Source organism: Canis lupus, chromosome 9 (assembly GCF_003254725.2).
Source record: "Canis lupus dingo isolate Sandy chromosome 9, ASM325472v2, whole genome shotgun sequence".
Lineage (NCBI taxonomy): Eukaryota > Metazoa > Chordata > Mammalia > Carnivora > Canidae > Canis > Canis lupus.
This window is the reverse complement of record NC_064251.1, coordinates 34,031,801-34,050,090: the sequence shown is the minus strand read 5'-3', so window position 1 is coordinate 34,050,090 and position 18,290 is coordinate 34,031,801. Positions and strand designations below refer to the sequence as shown.

The window sequence follows — 18,290 nt, the reverse complement described above, 5'->3', positions numbered from 1 at the left end:
GCCAGCTGCTGCTGCGCTCCAGATTCCTCACCCCATTCCATCCCATCCCACCCCCGGCGCCCCACAGCCTGCCTGTCCTTGCTCCTGCTCCAGGGTCATCCCTTCCCCGGTGCCACTAGCACCTGCTCCGAGCCCCATTCTCCCCATCATCTGCAGCCCCGCCTCCCACCCCAATGCCCCCAGCCCTGGCGGCGGTTGCCCTTGAGACACCCCTTAAGCAACGTCTTTCACAAGCTCCAGTTGAAGGCAGGAGCCCTGCGGATCTTATCTCCCTTTCTTAACCAGGTGCCAGTCTCCTGTGACAAGGCAGCCTGGATGGAAAGTCACTGTGTAGTGGCTAAAAGCACACCGAGTTCCTCCTTGCTGTCCCCCTGTGTGACCTGGGGTAAATCACATGGCTTCTTGGGCCTCAGCTTTCATACCTGTGAGATGGGGACAGTGAGCCTCAGGAAGCAGAGATTTTTAAATTGTAGAGTGCTCCTCAAATGCACCTCACCTCTTCTGCCCACAGGGAGCCAGCTGCCTCAGAAGACTGGCAACCAAGGTGGGGTATCCGTACCCTGGGTTGCCCTCTTCCCAGGATGCCTCCTAAAGAGGACTTGGCATGAGTTTTGCTCTCCCTCAGAGAGGACTCTAATTCTTCAGCAGGGGTGAGTTGTTCAGGGGGGTTGCCATAGCTGCGGGCTGCTGTCTCTAGCCTCAGCCCTGCCACGTTGGCTGGTCTCAGGGAGAGGGGGGGGGTTGGCCCATTGACTGTTGGAGGTGGGGATGAGAGGCAAGCAGATAGAAAGGGACCACCGAGGGGCCCTGAACAAGCCATCTATGGAGGGCCCGCTCCCAGGGGACGTGGCCAGGGATGGGCTGGGAGGCAAAGGTTCAGGCAAGGAGACCCAAGGAAAAGCTAGGTCTGCCCTGTGGTTCTGCTGCCCCTTTGGCCTGCTCTCTGCCACCCTGCCACAGACCCTGCCTCTAAGCTCCAGAGGCCCAACCCTCCATGGATGACTCCCCCATACCCCTGCTTCCAGGTCTGAGTCTCCAGGAAACCTCCCTCCAAGAATCACAGTCCTGAGCCTTTAGGAGCTCATTGACTGTCATCCACTCAGGCAAGCTGCTCCGCCCCTGAGCCCACTCCATCACTGTCAAATGGAGGTCATTACTATGTCTACCTTACAGGAATCCATGTAAAATGGCACCACAGTGCCTGGCACACAGCTGCTACTCAGTAATGCTGTATAGGCCTTGTTGTTTGGCCTCCACGTGCTTCCTTTATTGAGCTCACTCCAGGCTCTCCCACAAGGGGAGCAACTATCATCAGGGTGAAGGCAGGAGGCAGTGTAGACCATCCAGGCCCTGGCACCTGGAAGAAAGCAAGAAAGGCCAGGGAGGGAGGCTGGCCTCTAAAGTTAGGGCTGTTCTGGATCTGGCTCTCTGAGCCCTCCTCCTCATGTCAGAGAGGCCATTGCAGGTGCCAGTTTCTGGGCCACTGGAAACCGAGTGGGCTGACAGTGATGGAGGGAGAAGCCCTCTAGGGCCTCCCCAGTTTGGGTACCTGCACCCTTCTGCAGCTGTGACCTTTACTGGGAGGCAGGTCAGGCCACGTGGGGTCCTTGGCAGGTCTCACAGTGGTTTGCTTTGACCCGTGCTTTTTTCTGCAGTCAGGGCAAAAACACACAGAGACCAGAAGAGGGGCCACAAGCCTCACATACTCCCCCCATGGGCCTTTCATGACGCCCACTGGAACCTCACTGGAGGGATTTTAGACTTTCCTTGGGGCTAAGTGTTGCCCAGTGGCAACCCAAGAGTACCTGATACCGGGAGCAGATTGGTTTTTTGATAGCCTCTCCTTTACATAACAAAATTATTTCCAATAATACTCATTCAATGAAACAAGTAATGATAATGGTTCAAAAGTAATGTGTGGATGTTCCCGTGACATCATACCAATGAAGAAATAAAGACAAAATATTAAAACATAAAAAGGAAAAGAGTATCAGATTAAAACTTTTTAATTATGTGACTGTGTTTTATTTATTTTTAAGATTTTATTTATTTATTCATGAGAGACACACGAGGGAGAGGCAGAGACACAGGCAGAGGGAGAAGTAGGCTCCATGCAGGGAGCCTGATGTGGGATTTGATCCCAGGACTCCAGGATCACACCCTGGGCCAAAGGCAGGCGCCAAACTGCTGAGCCACACAGGAATCCCCTGCGACTGTGTTTTAAATAAAGGGGGAAAGCTACCTACATATTGGTGGTTTTATTATAATAGTTAATATATTATCACAGTTCCTATTTTCCCAATTTGTTTTTTAGTCTTAAAACAAATAACTTGAAATTTTATTTTTTTATTTATTTATTTTTTTTTTTTGTTTTTGTTTTTTGTATAACTTGAAATTTTAAAAGAAGAATTGATCTCAGTGGTAAAGATATCCACATTCAGTAAACTCTTCACGTTATGAAGTAAAATTTGCACTTTAAACCCACTGTACTTTGCAGTTCACCCTGTTTCACTGTTTCAAAATTTTTTTAAAGAATTTATTTATTTATTCATGAGAGAGACACACACACAGAAAGAGAGGTGGAGACAGAGGCAGAGGGAGAAGCAGGCTCCATGCAGGGAGCCCGACGTGGGACTTGATCCCAGACCTCCAGGATTAGGCCCAGGCTGAAGGCAGTGCTAAACCGCTGAGCCACCCGGGCTGCCCTGTTTCAAATGTTTAATGCAAATTATGACTCCAAATGGTCACAGAAAGTGACGGAATTGAAGGAAATCGAGTTCTATCTCTTCATCTTTGCAGTCACCATGTCCCTGCTGTCGCCTCAAACCCATTGTCTAAAAATAAGAGGCTGCCTTCCACAGTCTGGCTATTGTGGACGTTGCTGCTATAGACATTGGGATGCAGGTGTCCTGGCATTTCACCGCATCTGTATCTTTGGGGTATGTCCCCAGCAGTGCAATTGCTGGGTCGTAGGGCAGGTCTATTTTTGTTTTTTTATTTTTTATTTTTTTAATTATTTTTTTTATCGGAGTTCGATTTGCCAACATATAGCATAACACCCAGTGCTCATCCCGTCCAGTGCCCCCCTCAGTGCCCGTCACCCAGTCTCCCCAACCCCCCACCCACCTCCCTTTCCACCACCCCTTGTTTGTTTCCCAGAGTTAGGAGTCTCTCATGTTCTGTTTCCCTCTCTGATATTTTCCACTCATTTTCTCTCCTTTCCCCTTTATTCCCTTTCACTAATTTTTATATTCCCCAAATGAATGAGACCATACAATGTTTGTCCTTCTCCAACTGACTTACTTCACTCAGCATAATACCCTCCAGTTCCATCCACGTCGAAGCAAATGGTGGGTATTTGTCGTTTCTAATGGCTGAGTAATATCCCATTGTATACATAGACCACATCTTCTTTATCCATTCATCTTTCGATGGACTCCGAGGCTCCTTTGGAGAAGGACAAACATTATATGGTCTCATTCATTTGGGGAATATAAAAAATGGTGAAAGGGAGTAAAGGGGAAAGGAGAGAAAATGAGTGGGAAGTATCAGAGAAGGAGACAGAACATGAGAGACTCTAACTCTGGGAAATGAACTAGGGGTGGTGGAAGGGGAGGTGGGCGGGGGGTTGGGGTGACTGGGTGACGGGCATTGAGGGGGGCACTTGACAGGATGAGCACTGGGTGATATGCTATATGTTGACAAATTGAACTCCAATAAAAAAAATATACAAAAAAGGGCAGCCCCAGTGGCCCAGTGGTTTAGCACTGCCTTCAGCTGGGGTGTGATCCTGGAGTCCCGGGATTGAGTCCCACGTCGGGCTCCCTGCATGGAGCCTGCTTTTCCCTCTGCCTGTGCCTCTGCCTCTCTCTCTCTCTCTCTCTCTCTCTGTGTCTCTCATGAATAAATAAATGAAATCTCTAAAAAATATATATGAATAAAAAAATATGTATATTAAAAAACCCCAAATTTTTAACAATGATGCTGGAGGAAAGATGATCTTTCTTTCCTCTCCTTAGAAAATAAAATGATACCAAAAATTGTTGTCACATAAGGAGACAAAGTATTTGTAGCCAGAAAAATGTAAGAAAAAGTATTATAGTTGTGTTAAGCAGTTAATTCACAGAAATAGGATACTCTATTTTTCTGAATTTGATATTTGTAATATTTGTCAACTTTTGTAAACATGAAATTTTGTGGTTGCTTCTCAGATTCAAAATAAATATTAATTTTCAAAAATAAATAAAAATAAATAAAAATAAAAGCAAGAGTATGCAGCACTAGCAGGGGACGGAAGGAGCCAAGCGCAGCCGCAGCCCTTGCCCTGACTGAACCGTCCGGATGGATGCACGCAGGCAGCCAGGGAAGCCACGCAGAGCGAGAACCCTCCCACATGAGCTCCAGGGAGAACGCGGTGCTCATTAAAGGATAAGCAATAAGGACACATTCATTTGAAGCTTATGCATGTTATTAAAGCAACAATAATTGCAACAGTTGTGTAGCATCGAGACCGGCAGAAGATGTCTTTGGGGACAGGTCTTCGTCACTGACAGTGATGCACGGTGGTGGGTCATCAGGAGCAGCCCACCCTTCTGTGTTATTAGAATTTCCCACATTTCCTACAGACGGTGCACCCCTTCTTGCCTGCATGGAGGTGACTGCATCCTCTGCCCTGTCCTTGGTGCTGGTGCTTTGCCCTTCCACTTGCCCTTGACAAAAGACAAGTCAAGAGGCTTTCATTTGCAAGTCCCTCCTCACACACCCCAAGTTTGGGTGCCTGGAGGAGGGCAGAGGGGGAGCATGGGGCTCTGAGCACTGAGGAGTGGGGAAGAGGCTGCTTATGTGCTGTACTGGGGATGCACCTGGCCCGGGGTCATGGTCTCTGGGAGTCTGCACAGCAGCCCAGGGAAGCCCAAATCCCTCCACACTTCCAGGCCCTGCAGGACCTCTCCAGCCTCCACTCACCCCTCTCCACCTGCTCACCACACTCCAACTTTGGTCTCCGTGGTGCGTTCTGAAAGCGCTATGTGCTCCCTCATGTCTCGGTCCTTGTAATGGTCCCTTTGCCTGACTAACTTCTCCTCAACCGCACAACCTAGCTAAGAAGTCACCTCCTCCAGGGAGCTTTCCTTCATCCCTTTACTATTCACCCTCCAACACAGTCCGGGTTATATCAGCAGAGCACTGATGCTTTTCTCAGCACATATCAGGCTGTGAACCGAAGGCCACACTCTCACCATGTCCACCTCCTGGGCTGGCCCCTGAGTCCTTTGGGGGCCCCACACCTGATCTCATTTACAGCTGTGTACCTAGCACCTTGCACTGGCCGGGCCCGTGGCCAGTGTTCAGAAATGTTCGTGGAACACGAGTGAACTGTGTTGTGTCCCAGCTTAACTCCATACCCTCTTCCACCCTGGAAAGGAGGACATGTCCCCTCCCCCACCCAGTGGGGGTCTCTCCTTCCTGTTCCAGGTGGCAGTCTGGCACTCCCAGGACCTTGAGCCTGATAGGCCAGTTAGTTGGGGTGTGGCAGGGGTTAGGGAACCACACTGGCAGTGATATAGAGCCTTAGGTGGGTGCTAGGTGGGCCCCATGACTATTCCCAGTATGAGCCTGGGAGGGCAGGAACCTGTGCTGGGGGCAGTTGGAGTGGGAACATCAAAGGACATGAGGATGGACAGCCAACTAAGCATGGAGGCCACTTGCAGAGGATGTCACAGTGGGATGCCCCACCCACCTACACCCAGGGTTGGGTGTTTGGGAAGCTTGGCTCCCTCCAAGGCATGGGTGAGTTCTTCCCTCCGTATGTGGAGTCCAGAACTCGCTGCTGAGGATGGGTAAGGCTCTTTACAGGCTGCGGCCTGCTTGGACCTAGAGACTGGGGACTTATGCAGGAGAGCTCTTCCTCTGAAAATGAAATGGGCAACATGAGAGCCTAAGACTGAGCCACACAGGAGGGAGGGATTTGTTTGAGACTTACCAAAGAGACATCCTGGGGGTGACGGGAGGAGAGGCTGGTGGGGACTGGGAAGAAGGGGGCCAGAGCAAGGGTAAGGGTATCCTGTGGGTCAGCCCTTCACCTGCTCCCCCTCCCTCCCTGACGGCCATGGGAGTATGAGGCTCCTGGGGGACTTGGCACCACTGGTCCCGTAAGCATTCTGTCCCCTTTGCTGACTTGTCTTGGACCTCCATATGCCGTCCCCTAAGGAAAGGAGCCCCCGGGCTCACACGGTCAGGCTCCTGCCACCTCCCCCCACCCCCGGAGCCCCATCTCCTCTATTCTTTACCCTCTAAACCCACTGGCTTCCTGCTCCTACAGCAGGCCTGTGTCTACCTGCTGTGGGTTTCAACCATGAAGGCCCTTCTTTTGTGTCTGGTGATTCCTACTGACCCTCAGGTCCCACCTATAGGGAGCCTTGCCTGCCATGGCCCCACCGGCCAGGACTCAGGTGGCTGGGCTGTCCTGTTTCCTGCTCTTACAGTTCCTTTCATAGAACGTGACATCATTGTAACTACACGTGTATTTTTGTGGTTGGATCTGATTAAGCTCCAACTCCCTAAAGGTCTGTGTGTGCCTGTTCTGTTGCTCACTGTAGCCACAGCACCTAACACAATGCCTGGTATAAAGCCTTAATAAGTGTTTGTGGAATGGAGGGATCAGCTGTGACCTTGCCCGTCATAGCTCTTGGGCCAGGGAATGGATCTGCTCCTCTTCATCTTTTAGGACCTGGTACCCCTGGTCAGTGGCATTGGTCTCCCTGGGCTGGGCCAGCTCTGGGTTACTGGGTGCTGTTGTGGCCCAGACCCTGGACCAGAAAGGAGCCTTCCCTCTCTGGCACCTTTTAGCTACAATAATACCCAAGAACCTTCCCGCCCACCCTCCCCTGGCCATCTCAAAACCTCAAGATTCTGCAAGCACTTTCATAAGAACCGTCCACCAGCTATGGTGGAGCTGCTGGCCACAGGTCTGATTGGATCTCTTTATCTGCTCAGCCCCAACGGCCCCCATGGAAACAGCTGCTGTGGAACAGGGCTTGGGGCCTGCTGGGCCTGCTCCTGTTCCCAGGGGTTTCTGGGAATGGGGTCTTTGGTCCTATTCTCATGATAAGAACACAGGTCTGCAGGGTGCAGGGCTTGACTCAAACTGTAGTGGCTCCACACTGCGCCAGAGGCCAGGTCAGGCCAGGAGTATGTGCACGTGCATATACGTGTGCTCCAGAGCTGAAGACTGTCCTGGACAAGGCTGGAGAAAACTCACTGTGGGGCCTTGGAGAGCTAGCCTGGAGGCCTGCTTCACACTGGCTCTGTGACCTTGAGTGAGGGCTTGATCTCTCTGATCTTCTAGTAAAGTCAGCAATAAGGGGGAATTTCAGAAGACAGGAGCAATCTCTGGTGAGCGCTTGGGAGATGCTTGGGTCCAGATTAGGGGGCGGGGGTCAGCCGAGGGCCAGCGCTCTTCCTTTCTCTTTCCTGCCTTGGCATTATGTGTGTGGGAGCTGTACCTCACCTCCTCCATTGGACTGAAAACTCCCAGGGGCAAGGGCTGCGGGCAGGGAAGAAGGATTGTGGACTTTCAGACAAAGCAGACCCTGCTTTGAATCAGCAATATAGTGAGTGAGAGGGCTCAGTGGGGCATATGACCCGCAGAGCTCTGCCACTTGTGCAGTCACTGAGGCTAGGAAGTACCAGTTCCAGAGGGAGGACTACAGCTGGCGTAGTATGGTTTATTGTCCTTGTCATTTGCCAGCCTGGGCTCTGTGCTTTACTATGCTCACTTGAGTCTTCGCTATACCCCTATGAGGCAGGTGCTGCCTCTAAGAACTCAGTTTTATTGTTGAAGTAGAGAGAAAACTTGTCATGGTCTTGGAGCCAGGGAGGGGATCTCAATCTGGGTCTTACTCTACCAGCTGCTTCCTTCTTTCCCGAGCTTCTAAGGGCACAGGTGTGACAGACTGGGAAGGTGACCTGCGCCTGAGCACACAGGCAGGCCTGGTGGCCCCTGAGTAGGACTTGAGGACAGTCTGACAGGCCAGGCTGGCTGCCCACCTGTACTGACCAGGCTCCCTGCTGGGTGAAGCTGCTGTGGTGGCTGCCCCAATGTGTGGGAGGAATGGAAGCCACTCTGGAGTAAGGGGGGGGCAGGGAGGAGCACAGAAAGAGGTAGGGGCTGGCTCCCAGAGCCTAAGAGGGAGGGCTGCACACTCCCTCAGCCCCCTTGGCCTCACACTGTAAATAAAAACCCAAAACAGTCTCTCCACAAAAAAGGGCCCACACTGATCCATTTTTGCATCTTGGCATCTCAATACCTCTAGAAAGAATAAATGCCTGAAAGTTGTAGAAATTTAGACACCCTGTTGAATGCAATAGTCTCTTGCTTGGGACATTTATAATTTAGAAGTTTTAAAAATGCAAACAATGACTTGGGTGGCACCTGGCTGGCTCCGTGGTAGAGCATCTGATTCTTGATCTCCAGGTTGTGGGTTTGAGTCCCATGCTGGGTGTTGAGATTACTTAAAAAAAAAAATTTTTTTTTTAAACGCAAACAACAACTTGTAAGACTGTGCAGATTTTACCCCTACCCTCCCCATCACAGCCTTCCCAGCATCTTTGGTGGGGGTGATGAGCCTGGGGGTGGTTCCAGTCCTTGGCAGCACTGGAAGTGGCTAGAACCAGCACCCAATGTCCAGGGCAGGAAGCCTACTAGCCAAACCCTTTCTTCTTTTTTTTTTTAAAAATAAGATAATAGTTTTATTTTAAATATTGAAAGCACCTATTTGTTTGTTTTGCCAGATGGTAATGAGTACATGACTATTAATAGGGGCAACCAGAAGCCCTGTTCTGGTCTTTCCTTGGCTGTTTCTTATTTTTCCATTTTTGAAATTGAAGTTCGATTTGCCAACATATATACAACACCAAGTGCTCATGCCATCAAGTGCCCTCCTCAGTGCCTGTCACCCAGCTACCCCATAACCTGCCCACCTCCCCTTCCACTATCCTTGTTCATTTCCCAGAGTTGAGAGTCTCTCATGTTTTGTCATCCTAATTTTTCCCACTCATTTTCCCTCCTTTCCCTTGTAATCCCTTTCACTATTTCTTATATTCCCCGTATGAGTGAATCATCAGATTGTCCCTCTCTGATTGACTTACTTCACTCAGCGTAATACCTTCCAGTTCCATCCCTGTTGAAGCAAATGGTGGGTATTCGTCCTTTCTAATTAGCCAGAAGAGATGGAGTCAGATGTTCTCCCAGTGTTCCTCCCTGACACAGCTCTATTGCTGAGGGGGTATTGGGTTGGTGGATAAACTCCAGAACCAGAAGGTCAGAGAGATCTGCTGCCAAGGACCAATATTTACGATATTATTTGCTCATTTATTCTTTCAACAAATATTTGTGGCGAGCCTTCCCATGCTAGGTCCTGTGCGAGGCCCTAGGGTTATATGGTGGGGAGCAAAAACAGGAGAGACATGAAACAAACATTGCCCCCTGCAGGTCTGAGGAAGGAAAAGCCCTAGCTAGGTACACCCTCATGTAAATGTGAAAGGGTACTCCTAAGTCCTTTGTTAGACTTTCCTAAGGAAACAGCTAGTTAGTGCAGAACTTGAACTTGAATTGGTCTCTTTTCTACACATTGAATTTTTAACCTCCTCTACCAGGTCTGACCTCTATAACTCATTCTCTGCCTGGCAGCCAACATGACCTTTTTTTTTTTTTTTTTTTTTTTAACATGACCTTTTTTTTTAAAAAAAAATATTTATTTATTCATGAGGGGCACAGAGAGATGCAGAGACATAAGCAGAGGGAGAAGCAGACTCTCCACAGGTAGCTTGACACAGGACTGGATCCCAGGACCATGGGATCATGACCTGAGCCAAAGGCAGATGCTCAACCACTGAGCCACCCAGGTGCTCCTCAACATGACCTTTTAAAATATAAATTAGATCATGCTACCACCCCAACCTCCATTCAAACCTTCCAAAGACTTACTGCATTTAGAATACAATTCAGGCTCTCTCCTTATCTGGCTCTTATCTACGCATCCATAGTAACTTAAAAATATATCTACAAATTCTTTGACACTCCTCATTCAAAAGATAGAATTTAATTCCCTCCTTGGAACGTGGACTGCCCTGGGTGGCTTACTTCTGTCTAAGAGAATGTGGTAGAGATGCTCTGTGACTTCTGAGACTACATGGTAGAAAGGCTACCACTTCCACCTGGCTGTCTGTCCCAGGACACATGTCCTTGGAACCTAGCTACCATGTTGTGAGAGAGCCCAGGTTACATGGGTAGGCCAGTCAACTGCCCCACCCAGGTACCCAACTGACACCAACATCAACAGCCAGACATGGGAGAGAGTGAAACTCAAATGATTCTACCCTTCACCTTTTAGTCTTGCAGCCAAGGCCCAAGAAACAAAGTTAAGTTGCCTCTGCCATGGCTTGCCAGAACTCCTCGCCCCATGGAACTTGTGAGAGATAATACAGGACTACGAGTTTCAAGCTGCTGGGTTTGGGGTTGATTTGTTATGCAGCAGTAGATAATTAATACAACATCTTAGAGCTCCTCTCCTACCAAGATCCTCTGTTCATCACACTCCACTTACACTCTCTTTTATTTTCCCTTTGGCCACCAAGTTCATTTTTACCTCAGGACCTTTGCATTCACTGTTTCTTCTATCTAGAATGCTTGCCCATCACCTGGATCTGGCCTGACTGGCTCCTCACTATCCAGATCTTTGCTCAAATGTCCCCTTCTCAGAGATTCCTCCTCAACCACATCTTATAATATTGCCCCCCGCCCCCACCAGTCACAGTACTCCATGAATTTCCTTTATAGTCTCTATTCATAAGATTATTTGTCCATTTATTACTTATCTACCTCCTTACACTCCTTCCTTCCTCTTTCCAACACCTCCATGTGGAGAGGAGGAAATGACGTGTCTTTTCCTTATGAGAGTTCTCACTGCAAGGAAGTGGGTCTCCTGGTCTTTGTGGCTCCTCTGTCCATTCATACCATAGGACAAACCCAGGGGCCTGTGGGCCCCATATCCACATTCTTGGGAGGGCTGCAAGAGGCTTCCTGAGGCACATTCCCTGTCATGGGAGACAGGGTTACAGTTCGACCTCTTCTTCCCCCCCTGACCTTCATCTCAGAGGTCATCCCCACAGCCTTGCTGTTTTATTGACATCAGTACAGAATCAGAGAGAGCATGAGGTCCTCTCTTTTCACTGCTCACACTCTCCTCCATAAGGCCACTGATTTCTCACCTCTTTAGTTCTAATTCTTTCCCCACTTTTCAGGGTCCCCCCCATATCTCATGCACACACACACACCCCAGTTTCATGAAGGGCAGGGTGTTGGGAATAACCCACTTGGCAGGGAGAATTTTAGCTTTGATATTGTTTAAAGTTGCCCAGGCATGGTACTTACTGAAGCACCTTTAGTCAGTTTTATTGTTTTAACTTTTCCACTGAGAAAGAACGACGTATGGCCTGCATGGGCATGCTCTTCCCTTTCCTTGGTGTGGCCCAGCATCCAGGAGATGCAGGAGACATGGCTATAGGGAGCTCTATGGGAGGCATCATTGTCCTTCATGGCCCACCTGCTTCCTCTCCCACTTTTAGCTCTCCCTCAATCTCAGCTCCCTCAGCAACTAGTTGTTCCTGGTTCCTATTGCATTGGACACATGCAAAGACTATTGCATACTCTTCTGAGGACTCCCTGCATCCTCATGGTCCTGTCCTTTCTTCTCTTGGTTCAACCAAAACGAAGTCAGTTTTCCTAAGAACCTAGGGATACAGAGGGCAGGTGGGACAGAAAAACTAAATTGGAAACACTCAGTAAATACTTGTTTAATGGTTGTTTAATGGATGAACAAAAACATGAATGTCTAGACATAAATAATTACAAGTTCCTTGGATGGTGTCATTTAAGGAATACTCTGCTTGGGCCTTTTATGGCAAACATATCTGGGAGGGGAATCTGTCCACCCACGTGCTCCTTCTCTGGGAACAACTCTCAACCACAATATCTGCTGGAGGGATGGACCTCAATGCCCATGCTTATGTCACATGACCAGCACATCCTCTCAGCCACATGGGACATGTGACCCAACCTCAGCCCATCAGATTATTTTCATAGGGCTTTGGAATTTGAACCTGAGACACTGAGCTAGTTGACTGCAGAAGGCAGAATGGGAAGGTCTGGTTTTCAGGCTGAGGCTCTGAGTCATATACAAGGTGACTCTTAAGGACAAAAGGGGGCAGAAAAGAGGAGAGACCAGCTGTGTCTGTCTGACAGCTTCTTATTCCCACAATACACAACTTCAGGGAGGACTTTAAACCTCCTCTTTTTATTGAAAGTGGCAAAGGTCACAGCCCCTTGCAACTGTTACCATAACCTTTCTCATCAAGTCTCCTGAACAACCTGACCCCAAAGCCCCAGCATGAGAATGAAGGAAATACATGATAGATGTGTGGCAATGAGGTCCAGGAAGAGAGAAAGCAAGGAACACCAGTAAACTGGCCCACGTGGATGGAAAGACTGAACTGGCAGAAATCAACGTAGGGAGGGAGAGAGGGAAAAAGAGGTGGGGATAAAGAGAAATAGCACACTGCTAGAGAGCACGGTCTACACACAAAGTACTACAGCAGGCCTCAAATGTATGTTTACAAAAATGAATAAATGAGTAAATGATCAGATCTTCCCCACTCAATTTGCAAGAAGTGTGCAGTCTGAAAATCGGGTTAGGAGGTAGAGATTGCAGTAAGCTATTAGGGCCTTACAAACATGCCCCTGAATCTATGTTCACTCTCTGTTCTCCGTTTTACTCTTGGGCATGTTACATGGCCCTCACACCCTCCCCAGGCCTCCCTCACTGACTGAGGAATTGCCACCAAACACTCCCCATCCGATGAGAGAAGAAATGTCAGGCAGAATGATAACGATGACAATAATCCTTACCTAGGTTCTATGTAAGGTTTATAAAATATTCGTACACATTTTTTTTGGAATCTTGTAACAAATCGGTGAGATTGTTGGGACAGATATTGCTTCATGCCAGTCCTGTGCAGAGGAATCCACGAGTTCAAGAGAGGCCAGGTGGCCTCTCCGAGGTCACCAGTCTGGTGACAAATGGGCCAGGCGCTCCCAGTTTAGGGCTAAGTCTTCAAAGGCCTGTGCTTTCTCTAACATGTTTGGACACAGACCAAAAGTGGCTGGGAAAACACGTAAACTAGAACTGCTCTCACTGGGGATATACCTTTCTTGTAAGGGGAAACCATCCACCAAGGAGAAAAGAAGGGTGGCTTTCTGGAGCCATGAGAACTTCTCACTGTAGCAGGAGTTTTAGAACTCCAGCATAAACCTTAGCCACCAAACAGGACTTGTTCCTTTTTCCGAAGAATCAGAGTAAGGTGCTTAGTTTCAGAACTCAGTCACTTCTGTGATGACCTCCACAACGTATCCACAAGCTGTGAAGACAGCAGGAACAGTAGCTCTCCCTCCATTTCACAAATGGAAAAGCAAGCCAGGGAGAAGTGACCTACTCATTGTCCAAGATCCCTTTTACAAAGCAGCCGGCGCCTCCCTAGTCTCCTCACGGCTGCCTGCACCTCCTGGTTCCTCAGCGTGTAGATCATGGGGTTGAGCATGGGGGTCATGACCGTGTGGCTGATGGACACAGCCTTGTCCATGGAGAAGGGGGTGAAGGGCCGAGCATAGAGGTAAATGCTTGGAATGAAAACCATAGACACAACGACGATGTGGGTGGTACAGGTGGAAGCTGCCTTCCTCCTCGCCTGCCCAGAGTGGGACCTCAGCATCACCAGGATGACAGAGTAGGAGATCAGGAGGAGAAAGAACCAGATGATATCCAACAGCCCACTGTTGGAGATCATGAGGAACTCCAGAAGGGACGTGTCAGTGCAGGCAAGTCTCAGCACTTGTGGGACATCGCAGTAGAAGTTATCCAGGATGTTGGGGCCACAGAAAGGCAGCGGGAGCATCAGAGCCAGTTGGGAAATGGAATGCACAAATCCCCCTACCCAAGCAGCAACCACCAGTCGGACACAGAGCTGAGTGTTCATGATGGTGACATAGTGGAGGGGCCGGGAGATGGCAACGAGGCGGTCATAGGCCATCACAGAGAGGAAGAAGACCATGGCACCTCCCAGAAAGTGAAAGAAGAAGATCTGGGCCATGCAGCCCTGGTAGGAGATGGTCTTCTTCTCAGAGAGGAAGTCCACCAGCATCTTTGGGGCAGTGACAGAGGAGAAACAGAGGTCCAGCACAGCCAGATTTCGGAGCAGAAAGTACATGGGTGTGTGGAGTCGGGTGTCTGAGGTCACCGTGACCATGATGAGGAGGTTTCCCACGACAGTGGTGGTGTAGACAAACAAGAACACCAGAAACAGGAAAAGCTGGAGCTCTCGAGTCTGGGAGAGTCCCAAGAAGACAAATTCTGATACCCACGTGAGGTTCTCTGGCTCCATGGTGGTATGGAGAAGTCCATACACCTAAAGAATCTGAACCACAGGCATTGATGCAAGAAGTCACTACTTGCCTTTTTTTAGTGCTCTGGAGCTCAGAACTGAGTTGTCCAGGTCTATATGATGGGCATCTTGTGTGTAGACCATATCACTATGTGCTGATTAAATGGCCTTGTCTGTAGAGAGCTTACAAGTTGGTGGCATAATATACATTCTTGAGATATCTTAAAGCCATCCAGAGACCTATCCAACCTGCTCTTCAAAGACTTGGTGTGACATAGTGGGTACGGGACACTCAGAGGCCAATAGAACATCAGTCAAATTTCAGGTCTTCCATTTCCTTAAGATTTGACCTTAAATTTACTTAATCTCTCTGGCCTGTGTCATTATCTGAGTTAGGACGAAAAATACATTATGGGACTTTGTGAGGGCTAAGTAGAATGATACCTACAAAGTTTCTAGAACAGTGTCTGGAAATAAATGATAATCACTTTCTGTGTCATCTCCTCCTCTAAAGACATCCTTCCTTCTTCCAGTCTCAAATTTTTCTACCGGTCCCTCTTCACACAATATTTAACACATCATATAATGTTAATGAACTTTTTATGTTGTCTGTTTTCCCTCCACAATACAGCCCTGTATGATCCTACAGACATACGGTCTCAATTTCACAACGTATCTGTGCCTCTCCATGGCCCTCCTTGCTCGCAGTCAGTGCTTAGTAAGTACCTGGTGTTGACTGCTGGGTTGGGTGAGTGGCTACAGGGTGGGCAGGGTGGTGCAGTGAGCCTCTGGGAGCCCCTGGGACATGGTTAGGTGCGGGGGATATCCAGTTTTCTCCACCCCTTAGTGTAGGTGTTCCCTTACTTGGTGAGGCTCCCCAGAACATAGGCGACCCAAGAAGCAGAGGAATACGGGACTCTCATTACATTGAGTAACAGATGATGAAGATATTGTTTGAAGAAGATGCAACTCTTCCAAAAGGAAGTACTGCAGTTTCAGAAGATGGTACTGAATCCACAGGCAGAGGAGAAAGGAAAATGTTGCAGAAATAGATGGGGAAATTGAGGAGGAACTAAAGGAAGAAGAGGGAGGGAGGGGGAGGAACAGAGCAGGTGAAGGAAGGGAAATGGGAGGGGGCGGGCAGGGGAGGGAGAGAAAGAGCCAAAGCTGGAGAAGGAGGTGATGGAGTAGGAGAAATGGAGGGGGACAGGGTTCGGGGGTCAGGGGGTGGGGGCAGCCTCTCCCATCCTCTCTCACCTGCCGCTGCTGCCCACTATCCAATAGAGGTCTCTCTCTTCTTATGTCTCACATCCATTTGCTCTCCCTCCAGTCGACCTTCTGCACGGCTGTCCCGGAGGCCAACCCGGACCTGGTCAGGGGCCTCTCCCGTTCTCGCAGTGGGGCTCCGCGCGCTCGCTAGCGTTCCTTAGGAGCCAAACACTTTGTAGATCCCGTCATAGTGGAAACACCTGCTTGCATTTGTGCATACAGCATGCACTCAGCCTGTCCTGTGGGCCGTCAAAACAAAGCCTGTGCCTGCCTTTCTAATCAGGATCTCTGCCCCTGAGGACCACTGGCTCTTTAACGGACTGTAGTTTCTTAAACATGCCACCTATTCGCTTATTTCCATGTGCGGTTCGTCGAATTCTGTTTGCTACCTTCTCTGACTTAGAAAATACTTGGACCTCACCCTCTCTGGCGCTCATCTAGCCCATTCTGCCCTACAGAACTAATTCCCATTTCTTGGGCTTCTTGTAATATTTTAAAACACCTCGGTTATAGGTTTATCATCATTTATTTGTTCCATCTTCTCCCATCAACCGACATTATAATTTCCATATATTAGTAACCCCAGAACCAGATACAGCCACTCTGATACACATATCTCAATGACTGTTGTCAAAGTACCGTATCAAGAAGTAATTGATTACATGGAGAGTTTTCGAGTAACGTTACTCATCCCCAGCCCCTACCTCAGAAGGCTGGTTCTATGTCCAGTTGCTAAGATTACTGAGTCTTACATGTAACCTGAAGCTGCTGTTTTAACAGCAACTTCCCTCTGAATTACTTCCAGGGGGTCTCTTCACACTTTAGATTTACTACCTTCAAGTCTGTCACCTATTTATCCTGGCCACCACCCCCACCCTCCCCCTACCCGCCCCGCAGGTGTTTTCAAGAACCCAATTACTGCTGACCTATCAGCAGATGAGGAGACCGTCAGTCTCCTCACATGCGTCCTCATCCTCATGGGCATGACCCTGGGGAAGAGGGCCTATCCTCAGGGAGAAACTATTGGATGGGCTCAGGAAGCAGAACTGGAATGATCCCCTCTGGGGGCAACGGAGCAATGGGAGTTGTTAAGAAGTCGCTAAGTCTTTCAAAACACTGTTTGAGAGACCTGCCTTGAGTGCAATACACAAACAGAAACCCTACCAAGGACACTGAAAATTGGAGAGATTCGTGACATATAGGATTAGGAGGCCAAGATGAGAAATGACAGAGTCCCTTCAAAAGAACTCAAATTTCTGGGATTTTTGGAAGGACCCATTTCATGGAACAGTGGTTCACATACTTGAGCATGCATTAGAACCACGTGCAGGGCATGTTGAAACTCAGAAGCCCCATACAGAAGGCTTGATTTAGTAGGTCTTGCGTGGCACCTGAGAATTGGCACTCCTAAGAAGGTTTCAGATGATGCTGATGTTGCTTCTCTGGGGCCAGTTTGAGAACCACTTCAAGTTTGTCAGCACAGCACATGGATGGTTCTCTCCCACAGCATCACCAACACCACTGGTTTGATATCTCAAAAAATAATTTTAATTGATCCTAACTTGGGCAAGTCATAGGTAGGAAAATGTATACTACCTTGGAAAGCGGAACCCTGTAAACTGTGTCTCTTATTTGCCAACCAGACCACAAAGTTGATTCCCCATTCATATCCAATTCTACTGGACCATCTATGAAATTCTAGTACTCCATATATATGAGTATTATTCAGTAAGATCTTTCCTCCTATACAAGGACTAGTATAGGAGTACATATGTTTTCTTATTATGATGAACTGGTCAGAATTGGAATTACCTGGCTTTGTAACTTTGGTATACTATAAAAACTGATATCTTAGAGCTCTCTGTTCTACATGAGATTTCCAGATTGGTTTGAGTTCTCCAGTGCAAATATTTATACTTAACAAAATGAAGTCCCTCTGGCATATAAAAACACCACACGAAGCTTTGGTTGTTTTCCCCATATAAGAGCTATAGATTTCAAAAGCTCATTCTTTCCAATATTTAGCGTTTTAGTCCATTTTAAAATCCAGCCACTTGTAGAAATAGTCTGGGTTAATGCTGGGGAAGGCAATAGGTTTTACCAATCTCATTAACTATCAGACGTCACTAATTGTAACATTATTAACAGTAATTAAATTACCTAGATTGATTTCTTATGACTCTGATCTAGCTCTCAATAATAGAGCCCATGTACATTCTAGTTTATATAGTTCTCCTCTCAAGGAACATAAATGTCTGTAAAATGTCTACTAAACCACATCTCTACCCCAAAGTCGACTCCTCAGTGTGAGATTGTGGATAATTTATGTTTTAAAAATTGAGAAAATAAAAATAAAATTGATCACACTGTGGCTTATTGTTTTTGAGTTTTGTAGCTGGCCCATTGTGAAAACTCAGAAAGATTGTTAGCATGAGCGGAAGCTATCTTCTCTGAAGAGCAGGAGGGCACAGACAGCATGTTTGGGTGCGCAGGGCACCTCTATGCACAGTGCTGGTGATACCAAAATA

The 18,290-nt window shown here is 48.2% G+C and overlaps 1 protein-coding gene and 1 long non-coding RNA gene across 2 annotated transcripts; one reads left to right on the top strand and one right to left on the bottom strand.

Annotated features, from left to right (window-relative positions):
- The first annotated feature begins 5,729 nt into the window (after positions 1–5,729).
- On the top strand, positions 5,730–16,420 carry LOC112655289 (uncharacterized). The gene is made up of 3 exons (XR_003133605.3): positions 5,730–5,837; positions 15,125–15,211; positions 15,824–16,420. It is a non-coding gene; the product is annotated as an uncharacterized LOC112655289 (long non-coding RNA).
- LOC112655288 (olfactory receptor 4D2) lies at positions 13,001–14,517 on the bottom strand. The gene has a single exon (XM_025440324.3). It carries the CDS (start codon positions 14,491–14,493, stop codon positions 13,549–13,551), a length of 945 nt encoding a protein of 314 aa, XP_025296109.2. The 5' UTR covers positions 14,494–14,517; the 3' UTR covers positions 13,001–13,548.
- Positions 16,421–18,290: the final 1,870 nt, after the last annotated feature.

Excerpts from the sequence above, each read along its gene's own strand:
- LOC112655288 (XM_025440324.3), bottom strand. The coding sequence starts at position 14,493 with ATGGAGCCAGAGAACCTCACGTGGGTATCAGAATTTGTCTTCTTGGGA.